This window comes from Tiliqua scincoides, chromosome 5 (genome assembly GCF_035046505.1).
Source record: "Tiliqua scincoides isolate rTilSci1 chromosome 5, rTilSci1.hap2, whole genome shotgun sequence".
Lineage (NCBI taxonomy): Eukaryota > Metazoa > Chordata > Lepidosauria > Squamata > Scincidae > Tiliqua > Tiliqua scincoides.
The window spans coordinates 92428543-92441092 of record NC_089825.1 but is presented as its reverse complement, the minus strand read 5'-3'; the positions used below and the strand labels follow the sequence as shown (position 1 = coordinate 92441092).

Below are 12550 nucleotides of genomic sequence, written 5' to 3'. Positions count from 1 at the left end.
ACTGAGAACTAGCAAGTGAAGAAGGGAACCAGAATGCTCTAGAATTTATTTATTTATTTATTGGATTTGTATTCCGCCTTTCTCCCCGAAGGGCACCCAAGGCGGCTGAAGATAAACATGCAGGCCTGAGCCAAGGCCACACAAATGGTTTGGCCATTATATGTTTATTTCATATATTTCCTGCCTTACTTCTCTCATGGAACTCCAGGAAATGTACATAATGTTCCCAAGCATTTCAGTACTGACTACAGCTTCACTGGCTTAGCTTCAGCAAGATGGCTTTATCTTATGCCCTCAGATCATGCCCTTGGACTGAGGGCATACAAATGAGGCCTGCATTATTTTCTTATGAATCCACTTAAGAAGTCTTCTGGGGTTGAAAATGAGACTACACTGTCTAAGTGTGCATGTACTCTAGCACTTATAGCCTGATCCGAAACATATTTACTCAGAAATTCAATTCTGGGCATTATAGTGTGCTTACTAGTATGTTAACAAGTGCAGCCCTGAAGTCCATCTGAGATTCTTAATACTTTCTGCACACTTCTCTTGCACAGAATGAATTGAAAATGATTTTCATTCATTATCACAGCCCTCTCAGTTGTGAGGAAGGTGACAGTTGTTCCAATAACAGAACTGATGTCAAGAGGTAGTGATATTTCCAAATGTATAGTTGGTCTGTAGCCAGATATAAGTTCTGAACTTGAACTTTGAGGTCTAAGTTGAACAATCTAGCCACTAGACAATGGTTTAACATGGACCAAATCCAGGATTGTTTTCAAATCTAGGTCTCAGCTCCAGAAAATGTGGAGTGTGGCATTAATGCATACACAGCACGAATAAGGTTATCTTTTCCAAGTTATTGTGATTTCATTCTGAAAAAACCAAGTTAAGATAATTATATGGTTGTAGTGCCCAGTTCTATTCAACTTTCCAGCACTGATGCAGTCATGCCAATGGGGCATACACTGCATCCTGTGGTGGTGGCATGCAGTCATGGAGGCCTCCTCAAGGTAAGGGAACATTTGTTCCCTTGACTTGGGGCTGCATTAGTTGGAAAGTTGGTAACATCGGACACCTAATACATAAAATGACATTGGTCCAAAACGGCTGCCAAATGGCAGCCAAAGCCTCAAGATCTCAGCTCTCTAGTCCTATTCACTGTTCCCCCTCACATGTTCAACAGGAGGGGAAGGTGGGACTTCCCACATGAGGGGAAGGTGAGACTGCATCCTCTGGCCACACCCCTCTGTATTGGAATCGCAGAAGATTCTCGAGGAGATAGTGTGGTGCTAGCAGTGCCCCCTTGCTCAAGATCAGCCGGGAAACCTAGGGTTAACCCCAGGACTCAAATTAGCAGTGGGTGTGCTGCACAGCTGCAGCCACTAGAGGCAGACAGGTCATTACAGGATTAAAAGCAGCACCTGAAGCAGTGAGAGCTTGTTGGTTGTAGCTGGAAAGAGAATGGAGGAGGAGACTTGTTGGCTTATTGGACTGACTTTCTGGCTGACTGTCTTACCGGTTTGCTAACTAACAAACTGAGGGCACAATCCTAACCCCTTATGTCAGTGCTTTCCAGCCCGGATTTAAGGGCAATGCAGCTCTGAGGTAAGGGAACAAACATTCCCGTACTTTGAGGAGGCCTCCGTGAGTGACACCCAACTGCAGGAAGCAACACACGTCCCATTGGCACCGCTGTGCCAGTGCTGGAAAGTACTGACATAAGGGGTTAGGATTGCGCCCTGACTCATGGATCTGCTAATGGACTGGCTTTCTGGCTTACTAGCTTGCTAACTAACGGACTAACTCACTGATCTGCTAACAGACTGGCTAACGGACTGGCTAACTGTTCAATGGACCTCTTGATTGACTAATGGACTGAATTACTGACTAATTACTGAATTACTAATTACTGAATTACTGACTAATGGGCAGGAGGTCTGGTCTAGAGGGTAGAGCCTCCATTTGCCTGAAGATTAACATCCACAAGGTCGCCAGTTCGAGGCCACCGGCACCGTGCGACCTTGAAGCAGCTGGCAAGCTGCAGCTGAGCTGTTCCATCTGCTCGGAGCGTGGGAGGATGGAGGCCAGAATGTTAAACCAGATCGGAGCGTAACATCTTGAATGTGGTGGTTCTTGAAAGAGAGAACCTTCTTTCAATTTGTAAAAATCCCTGCGTGGATTTAATAAGCCTGCCTGTGTAAACCGCCTTGAATAAAGTCTTGAATAAAGACCAAGAAAGGCGGTATATAAATACTGTATATTATTATTATTATTATATTACTGACTGGTAAACTGACTCATGAACTGGCAAACTGACTGTCCAAACATAGTCTGCTGAGTGGAGGAGAGCTGAGAGTATGAGGCTGTGCCTAGAAAAGCTACTGCTTGGAGAACTAGGGACCCTCAGCCTCACAGACAAGCCACCCATTAGTTACCTTCCTGCTGGCACTGGGGTTGGGAGATATACAGCTAGCTCTGCTTATGCTAGGGCGACTAGTTAGCTTGAAAGTGGGCATAAGTTCTCTAGGCAAAGCCTGGACCGGGAATTTGGCAAAACACCCTCTGACACTGACACTAACTGGTGACAACATAACCTTAATGTTGATGCAATTACCACCTGTGGTGAAAGAGGCCCCATGGGTGTGCATAGCCTTTCCCCTTTCCTACACAATGGTGCTGTGTGGTCAGATGACTAATCCTGCTTCCCTCTGAACAAGGAAATCAGTGAATAGGGCTCCCCTCATCTTTCCACCTCTCAGAACCTCACAGGATGTAAGTGTTATTAAGAATATACAACTTTTCAACAACATCAAAAAAAAAAAAAAGTTCAGAAAGCAGTAGACACAGCAAGATAAATGTTAATTTACATGTAGGTGGGCATAAATCTTGTAACATATAAAACTTAAAAAGGTTAATACAAAAAAAACCCCTAATCATATCCGCAGACTCAGATATCCACAGATTGAAAATATTCGGGGGGAACTGACAATGCTCCCGGCCATCCCCAATTTTTCTGCTCATCCTTTTCCTTCCCCTAAGGCAAAAGGATTGGAAGCTGATTCCAGGCACTCATGTTTTTCATCATGCCGGGCCCTCCTCTGCTTATTTTCCTCCACTATGGATACAGTACACATAACCCACCTTGGAATCGTTCCTGCTCCCTTATTGGGTAATTCTGCTCTTCTTCTAGCTCACCAAACAATGTCTCCTTTCACTGGCCACTCTCAAAACCAATCACTGTCTTTGACATAGACTGACAAACTTGTTGTCTGATAACAGGATCATTTACCTAAGCAATTTCATATAAGGGACGTTGAGCATCCGTATAGGGTTTGCTACTATCTGCGTTTTCAGGCATTCATGGTAGGTCTTGGAACGTATCAGCCAGGGATACAGGGCGGGACAGACTACTGTATGTTGTATGCTGTGGCTTTCAAAACCAGGTTGGAGCCTCCACCCCGTCCCTTCCTCTGCTCACCCGTGTGTTGTTACGCTCTGCCTTCAGCTCCGAGATCTCTTCCTCACGCTCCGACAGTTGTTCCCGGCACAAGTTCAACTCCTTAGTAAGCGCTGCAAATTCCTAGTGGAGAAGACACATGGTTGTGATGCAGCGAGGTAATGGAGAGGAATTAAGGATTCTTCTCCCCCTGCATGGACACTCTTTATTGAGTATCACATTCTCTTTATAAGTCGCTGGCACCCAAATTGGCAGGAAAATCATACCAATTCTATGTGGTCAGATGGCTGGATCCCTCATAGCGCTTGCATGAGGAAGAAAGAAGGTGATTTGTGGAACTGGAAATGAATTGCTTTAGACCAGGGGTGCCCAAACCCCGGCCCTGGGGCCACATGCGGCCCTCAAGGCCTCTCAATGTGGCCCTCAGGGAGCCCGCAGTCTCCAATGAGCCTCTGGCCCTCCAGAGATTTGTTGCAGCCCGCACTGGCCTGACACAACTGCTCTCAACGTGAAGGCAACTGTTTGACCTCTTTGCGTGAGCTGTGGGATGAGGGCTTCCTCCACTGCTTGCTGTTTCATGTCTGTGATGCAGTAGTGGCAGCAAAGGAAAGGCCAGCCTTGCTTTGTGCAAGGCCTTTTATAGGCCTTGAGCTATTGCAAGACCTTCATTCATTCATATGTTCATCTTTAATATATTCATTTATGTAATTATGTAAATTTATTTAAATTTTAAATATAAATTAATTCTTTCTTTCCCCGGCCCCCGAAGCAGTGTCAGAGAGATGATGTGGCCCTCCTGCCAAAAACTTTGGACACCCCTGCTTTAGACGATGGAGGGTTCCAATGAAAACCTGGATCTCCATGGCCAAAGCCAGGGAAGGCACTGGGGAGTTGGAGCTAGACATTTCACACATGCATGGCTTTAATAGTGTACTAGGTAGAGGCACCTTCTAAAGTGGTGTCCTACCCTTTTCCAGTGGCTGTAACTGGTATCTCTTTTGAGTCCTCTTTAGCTTGTGAGCCTTTTGGGGACAGGGAATCACTTATCTATTGGTTTAGTTAGCTACGAAATGTGCTTTGTGAACTACTTTTTGTTGAAAAGCGGTTTCTAAAAATTCTTAATAACAACATTAATAACCAGTACAAATAGCAAGAGTTTATTTTTTAAAAGGGGGAGATGGAGGAATAGTGCAAATGAGCAAAAGCAGGCACTTGCAATTGGATAAAAACCCGTCTTAGGGTTAAGCAAAAGGCAGACCTTGTAGTTAGCTAGCAAGAACAAGTTTCAGAGACAAAATGAAAAACAATAGCATCTTAGTGTGACTAACTAGATGCGATCCTGCCTAGGTTAGTACAAGCGTCCCCCAGTATCTGTGGGGGCAGTGGCATAGCGTGGGGGGCACAGGGGGTAGTTGCCCTGGCTGCAAAATTCTTAGGTGTGCCAAATTTTGTTGTGATATTAAGAATCTTTTTAACTATCACTGTTTCAAATGCCAGTTGTGAAAGAAGTTTCTCAAAACTTAAATTAATCCAAACAAATCAGATATCTACAATGAGCAAAGAAAGAGCGATAACCTAGAAATACTGTCAGCCGAGAGAGATTGCAATGTAGATTTCAATACTGTTATTGAAAATCTTGTACAAATTAAAACTAGTTGATTTTAAATAAATTTGTTTACGCTAGTATTTAATTCATTTTATTTTAATTACAACAGTCCACAGGTTAGGGGGCTCAATACTTGCTTTTCCCCAGGCACTGGCAACCCACGCTATGCCACTGCATGGAGGATACACTCTGGGCCCCTGTGGATACCAGAAACTGTGGATAAAGGGGAATCCTATCTCCCCTTATCCATACCCCCTTTTCTCCACCCCTGTGCCCCATTACTTTTGTTTATATTGATGACCTTTGCATGAAGGCAAAATGTTTAAACAAATGCTATAAGCATAAAGCTTACAGCAAGCAGAGAAGGCAAGCAGCCTGCAGTAGGAAAACTCTTAATGTTCCTTGTAGGCTGCAGGCTACTTGCCTGCTCCACCTGCTATAAGCTTTGTGGTTATTGCATGTGCAAGAAGATTTTTCCTTTGAATGAAGATCATCAACATAAAAGTAATGGGGTGCGGGAGGGGGGGAGCCACTTGAAACCATGGGTAAGTGGATCTGTGGATACTGCAGGATACCTGTACTTACTTCATTGTAGTAATTTCAGCATCTCCCCTAGTCTGGGAGATGAGCTGCTTCCCACAATACACAGGCTGACATGTTGAGTGTCAAAACCAACAGCCTAGAACAGTTAGTGCTTTGCCTTAAGTAATATTGATTAGGAGTGTTCAATTGCCTCTCTGGCAGGAAGGGTCAAGACCTCCTGAGCCTTCTTATCTGACCTCCAACCTGTTCAGGAAGGCTGGAGTGCTCAATGAACTGCCACATGTCAGTCTCAGTAGATGGGCTGGCTAGGGCCTTTTGTTTCTCCCCAGCTGGACGAAGAAGATGAGCAGTACACAAAATAGCTGAAAACGATGGACCATGCAGTCAAGCTATAATGGTAGAGGGGCCCAGAATGTCTCAGCTGAGCCCCTTTCTGGTTAAACCTACATAGGGGAATAGGGGGTTCACTTCCTTACAAGTTTCTAATTCTAATTCAAAGTTTCTAATTAGAAACTGGCTTACCAGTTGTGGTCTTCAAAGTTTGCCCAGTTTGGATGCAAAGGCAAACTATATATACCACAGATTATGTTAATACTGTTAATAAATTAGGAAATGAATGAGGGTGAGAATCAGAGCACATGAAAGGAGGGTGGGGAAGGGAACAGAGAAGCCTGGGCTCAGCTGTGACTTTTGAACCAGATGCACAGTAAAAACCAGTCCTGACCAGTGGCCAAAGTTCTATATTCCTGAGATACAGTAACAACAGCTTGTTTGGGACCTCCATTTCATAAAGCACCAAGTTCTGTGTCTTCAAAATGATAAGCAGAAGCAGAATGTGCTTGTTTAAAAAAGCATCCTGTGAACCTAGCTTTGACTTCCAGAGGAATTTCCACTTGGGACAATATATTGTCCAACCACTAGATGGAGATGGTCACTAGGAATGGATCAAGCTTGTGACTTCCTATGGAAAGTCCAGGCTTGGCTTGGGCAGGACTGCTGTGCCTTAAAGCAGGGGTGCCCAAACCCCGGCCCAGGGGCCCCACGAGGACTCCCAATCTGGCCCTCAGGTAGCCCCCAGGTTCCAATGAGCCTCTGGCCCTCTGGAGACTTGCTGGAGCCCATGCTGGCCCAATGCAACTACTATCAGTGTGAGGACGACTGTTTGACCTCTTGTATGAGCTGTGGGAAGAGGGCTCCCTCCACTGCCTGCTGTTTCATGTCTGTGATGCTGCAGCAGCGGTGAAGGAGAGGCCAGTCTTGCTTTTTGTAAGGACTTTTACAGGCCGTGAGCTATTGCAAGACCTTCATTCATTCATATAGGTTCAATCTCTAATATATTCATTTATGTAAATATATGTCAATTTATTCAAATACGAAACGTCAATTAATTCTTTTTTATTCCCGACCCCCGACACAGTGTCAGAGAGATGATGTGGCCCTCCTGCCAAAAAGTTTGGACACCCCTGCCTTAAAGCAATGATCTTCTTCACACTTTTAAGCCCAGCCTGGAACACAGCATCTCTTTCTAATCTTTGATCTGGACCAACACACATGAGAGTGAATACCAGATCTCCTGCATTTTTTTTAAACTTAAAAGCACTTGGGAGTAGTTAGAAGGCAAGAATAGGACAAATCAGATTGAGGCAACAGAGAGGAGATGCTTAAACCTTCTCCCAATGTTTTCTCAATAGAGATTCCCCACATAGCCACTATTATCCTTGCAGCAGAAAAAACAGATACCTATACTGGGTCTATTTTTTTTTCCCCCACCAGAGAAGCCAAAACTGACAGGGAGTCATTTTGACTGGAAAAATGAGTTCAACATCCTTCCCCCACCTCTAGTGCCTTGATCAAAAAGGGGAGGGGGCTAGTGGATCTCCCCTGTCACTGTTTTAGCCTTGGATTAGGAAAGGTAAAAGAGTGACAGGGAGTGAGCACCATGTCTCCTTCCCTCCCCAAAAGTGGATTGTACTGCTGGTGGTGTAACCATCTACTTTGAAGACCAATGGCCAATGCTTCTGTAGATTGGTGGTGGTGGTCAATCAGTAGCATAGCTAGAGAGAGGGACAAAATGGTAAGTACTGCAGGTGCTGCAATGCGTCATGTAAGCAGCCTCTCCCACTTGTCATTGGAGCCATTCTGGGCAGCGACGAACCAAACAGAGTGGGAGAGGTCACTTACACGGCGCATTATGGTGTCTTCAGTACTTACCATTTTATCCCCCCTCTAGCTATGCTTCTGGGTCAAGGAGTTTCTTCCAGGGAGGGTTTGCTCTTCTGCCCTGCTGAAGAGAAGCAAATATTGGCTGCTGTCTGCTCTGGACATCAAGCATAGGTTGTAGGAATTTATAGGTTTGTCCCAGGGTCAAGGACTTACATATGAAAGCCCAACCCAGGAGTGTCTAAAATCAACTTCATTCAAATATAACTGAAGGGGACTCGTAGAAGGGCTTTCTTGGTAGTGACCAACCCATCCATGGAACGAGCTCCTCAGGAGGTTCACTGTTGTCTTTTTGTTTCATCTCTCTCTGAAAATGAACCCATTTGCTAAGGCTTTTTCAAATTCTGTCTCATTTCTGACTTTGTTCATGTTTCTCTGTGGCATTGCTTTTATGAAGTTTTGTACAATGCTTGTTTTTACTTCTTTGCATTTAAAATATGCTGTTAGCCATCTTGGGTCTCTGTGGGAATGATGCAGGATATAAATCTTTCAAAATAAATAAAATAAATTTAAGTATTGCCGTATCTTAGAGTTTAATGACTTGATGGTAGCATAAACTTCTGTGGACTACAGTCCACTTCATCAGATGCATGATTATCCTAAATTGGCAGGTATATACAGGGGTGTCGTGGTAAATTTTGAAGTGCAGGAGTTTGTCATGAAACACACCCCATAGCCACGCCTCACTAAGATAATACAATCACAAAAAGTCAACTTAAAATGTCTTCATAGGAACTGTTTCTTTTCCTCACAGGTATTTCTACTTCAGAAGTTGTTATACGTCTTTAAAAGATCTAGCTCATTCAACCCAAACTCCTGGAGTGGGTTGCCAAAACAAAATAAAGGTATACTAGAGGGCTAGCTTCTACAGGTTTTCTTAGAAGAACATTCCACTGTATTCATCAAGACTTTCTCCCAGGTAAATCTGAGCAAGAGGGTAACCTTAATCCTACTTACTGTCTACTCAGGCAGACCTTGGGAAAGATGATAGTCTAGAGTAGACTCTAGAGCAGGGGTGTCCAAAGTTTTTGGCAGGAGGCCCACAAAATCTCTCCGACACTGTGTCGGGGGCCGGGGGGGAAAAAGAATGAATTTACATTTCAAATTTGAATAAATTAATATGCTAGAGGTGGAACTTATATGAATGAATGAAGGTCTTGCAATAGCTCAAGGCCTATAAAAGGCCTTGAACAAAGCAAGGCTGGCCTTTCGTTCGCTGCTGCTGCTGCATCACAGGTGTGAAACAGCAAGCAGTGGAGGGAGCCCTCACCCCACAGCTCATGCGAGCAGTCAAACAGTTGGCCATCATGCTGAGAGCAGTTACTTTGTGCCAGTGTGGGCTCCAGCAAGTTTCTGGAGGGCCAGAGGCTCATTGGAGACTGGGGTCTCCCTGAGGGCTGCATTGGGAGTCCTCGAGGGCTGCAAGTGGCCCCAAGGCCGGGGTTTGGGCACCCCTGCTCTAGAGCAGTGATTTTCAACCATTTTCGTCTCATGGCACACTGACAAGGCACTAAAATTGTTAAGGCACACCATCAGGTTTTTGACAACTGGCAAGGTACACCATGCTGCCAGTGGGGGGCTCACATCCCCCATTGGCCCTATTAATAAATGACCTTCCCCCAAATTCATGTGGCACACCTGTGGACCACTCACAGCACACCAATATGCTACGGCACAGTGGTTGAAAATGGCTGGTCTAGAGGCTTCCTTTTCATACTGGAAGACCACATTTATTTATTTTACTTAACTAGCAAAGGCATACATTTTTATTCAGCATGTTACAGTTCTTTCCCTAAAGAGCTCTCAGGCGTACGACACGAGTCACTGGGCAGTTCCCAGTTCACCAATTACTGAGCGACAGGAAATAAATTAAAGTCGCCCCCCCCCCAATCCTGAGTGGTGTTGTGTCGTGAAATAAAAGGTGGATTTCATATTTGTGGATAAATATGCAAAAGGCCACAACTGGTATTCCAAAAGGCCACATGTCTTAAAGCTGAAGGTTCCCCGGTCTAGATATTAACATACACCCTAAGCAAATTTCTCAGTTTGCCTTCTGCTAAGCCAAATTGTTCGTGGTCCTTTGAAAAAAGCTTCAAAGGCATTGAAACTGAGCACTCCTGCTGATCACATAGTTGCTTCTGCTGTAAGAGAAGACCTGGAGAAATTTATCTCCTGACCACACTCTTGGGTGTACATACACAGGAATATAGTGTGGTAGGGGAAAAAATGTAAACAGTTGAGGAAGAATCTGATCCACCATGCATTTAATAAAGTGGACTACAGCCCACAAAAACATGCATGACAGTAAACTGATCAGTTTTATAAGATGCTACAAGGCTCCTGCTGTGTTTACTATATAACAGGTAAACCCCTACAGAAATTGTACAAATTTATTCATAAGCTACTTTACAGCCTGCTTTAATGTGTGCCTGCTCAGTAGTAAGTCCAATGAGGCTTACTCCCAAGTAAGCGTGGATAGGATTGCAGCCTTTAAGATCTAAATGGTGGGATCTATATCCATTAAATAAATATGATAGACATGCTGGACAGGAGCACTAGTTCACCCAGCCCCCAAAACACATGATCTGATTGCTTCAGAAAGTTCTAAGTTCAGCTATTTTCCCTTATCAGACTGTCGCCTTCATAAAATCAGAGCTGAACAGAACCCACTAGCTTGACTAATCCAAGCCACTGCCCCATCACAGAACACCCACAATTGTAGTCCCTCATTGTTTTCCAGACACCTGCTCAATTTTTTTTCTTGTTGAAGCACTATCCTGGGAGTTTGAAAACTTCCTAGGCAGATGCTTCACTGCTAAAGATCTTTGAGCATCTATAAATGTACTTTATACAGGGCTCCATATTTTCATTTCTTCAGAGTGAGTCAAGCCCCCCCACCCGCCACCTCCTCACTGCCTTTGCAGAGCATTGGACAGATGTATTCACCCAGCCATTCATAAGCTGATTCAGTCATCTGTCTTGCACCTCCTCCCTACTTGCTTCAGGTGTCTTTTTAAAATATATATATTAGGCAACACTGGAATGTTTATTCAGATTTGCACATTGCCTTTCTTAAAATTAAAAGGTTGGAAAACTGCCTGGGTGAAGGAGGTTGATGATGTTACCAGTGCCAGTCAATCAACCCTGTGCACTGCAGATTCCTGCTGCAAAAACACAGAACCAGTTTTTCTTGAGCTCCATCCTTCTTGCTCTCTGTAGTCTTTTTTTTTTTTTTTTTTAACTCTGCTGCTTAACTATATTGGCCTCCTTCTGGGCTTGCCTGTACCTTTTCTAATCTCAATACGTATTCTGAAGACTTTGTTATGGTGATTGTAAATAACTCTTCAGGAAGCCAGGAAGGTTACGAGCCTCCTAATTGTACTTCCAGTTTCTTTTTGAGCCAATCCTTTCTCCTGACAAATGTCTCCTTTTGAAATTAAGTGACTGTTGCACTCTTTGGGCAATCTTCCACTCTCACATGTTTAATCTGATGGCACTGTGGTCAGCGCTTCCGAGCAATTCAATAACACTTCCATCTTGCACTAGATCTGACACCACTTAAGGCCAAGTTGTGTGCGGCCCCTCCTCTTGTCGTTTTCATGAGGAAGTGTTCCAAGGAACAATAACTTACTGCATCTAGGAATTGCTTGCTGTCCTGATGTGAATTTATATTTACCCATTTTGTTTGGAGAGTAGCTGGGAGTCCTCCATTATTATACTTCAGCTGTCTCCCTGATTTCTTAATTACTTCCTGGAAACAGTGCTCCTTTCTTAAATCCTATCAAGGCCCTACTCCTCAATGACTTAGAGTCCAATCCTGAGCTCGGTGTACCGGTGCTAGCCCAGCACTGGTCAGTGCCGGGCAAGTGTCAGAGCCTGTGGGCCACCAAGTAACAGAGAGGTAGATGGGGGGAGGTGAGGAGGAGGTGTTCCAGGGAGGGGGGAGGGGGCAGGGAAGAGGCATTCGGGGAGGGGAGGGGCAGGAGGGAGGTGGGACTGGTGGAGCTTTGCTCTATCAGACCCAGAGCCTCCGTGTCTGGTTGCCATAGAATTGAGATTGCCGTAGAATCAAGTAGCACCACTGCGGGGCTACTCACTTTACCCGGAGGAAGAGGATGGCTGCCTGGAGCAGCTGGTGGCTGCCTGGAGAATGCTGGATGTGGCGGCAGCCATTTTCGGCACTGCTGCAGCCCTGCACACCAGGCAGCTCAGGATTGGGCTGTTAGGGCCCAATCCTATCCAACTTTGCAGCCCTGATGCAGCTGTGCCAATAGGACATGTGCTGCATCCTGTGGTGTGGGGGTGGTGAGGGCTCCTCAAGGAAAGGGAACATTTATTATTATTAATTATTAACAACAGTATTTATATACCGCTTTTCAACTAAAAGTTCACAACGGTTTACAGAGAAAAATCAAATAACTAAATGGCTCCCTGTCCCAAAAGGACTCACAATCTAAAGAGATGCAAAGGAATACCAGCAGACAGCCACTAGAACAGACAGTGCTGGGGTGAGGTGGGCCAGTTACTCTCCCCCTGCTAAAAAAGGAGCACCCACCTGAAAAAGTGCCTCTTACCCAATTAGCAGGGGTAATTTATTCCCTTATCTCAGGGTTGCACTGCAGTTGCATCAGCACTGGAAAGCTAAATAGGATTGGGCCCCTTAGATTGGTTAATAAAGCTGACTATTATAACCTCAAATTCCTTCTGCCGTTGCCTGGCCA

At 44.7% G+C, this 12550-nt stretch overlaps 1 protein-coding gene across 1 annotated transcript in view; it reads right to left on the bottom strand.

Moving 5' to 3' along the window:
- Positions 1–12550, bottom strand: part of PPFIA3 (PTPRF interacting protein alpha 3) — a 69178-nt gene that overhangs the window by 39487 nt on the left and 17141 nt on the right. The window contains exon 3 of the mRNA XM_066631426.1: positions 3482–3583. Coding sequence (XP_066487523.1) covers positions 3482–3583 — 102 coding nt within the window. The remainder of the gene's footprint in view (positions 1–3481; positions 3584–12550) is intronic.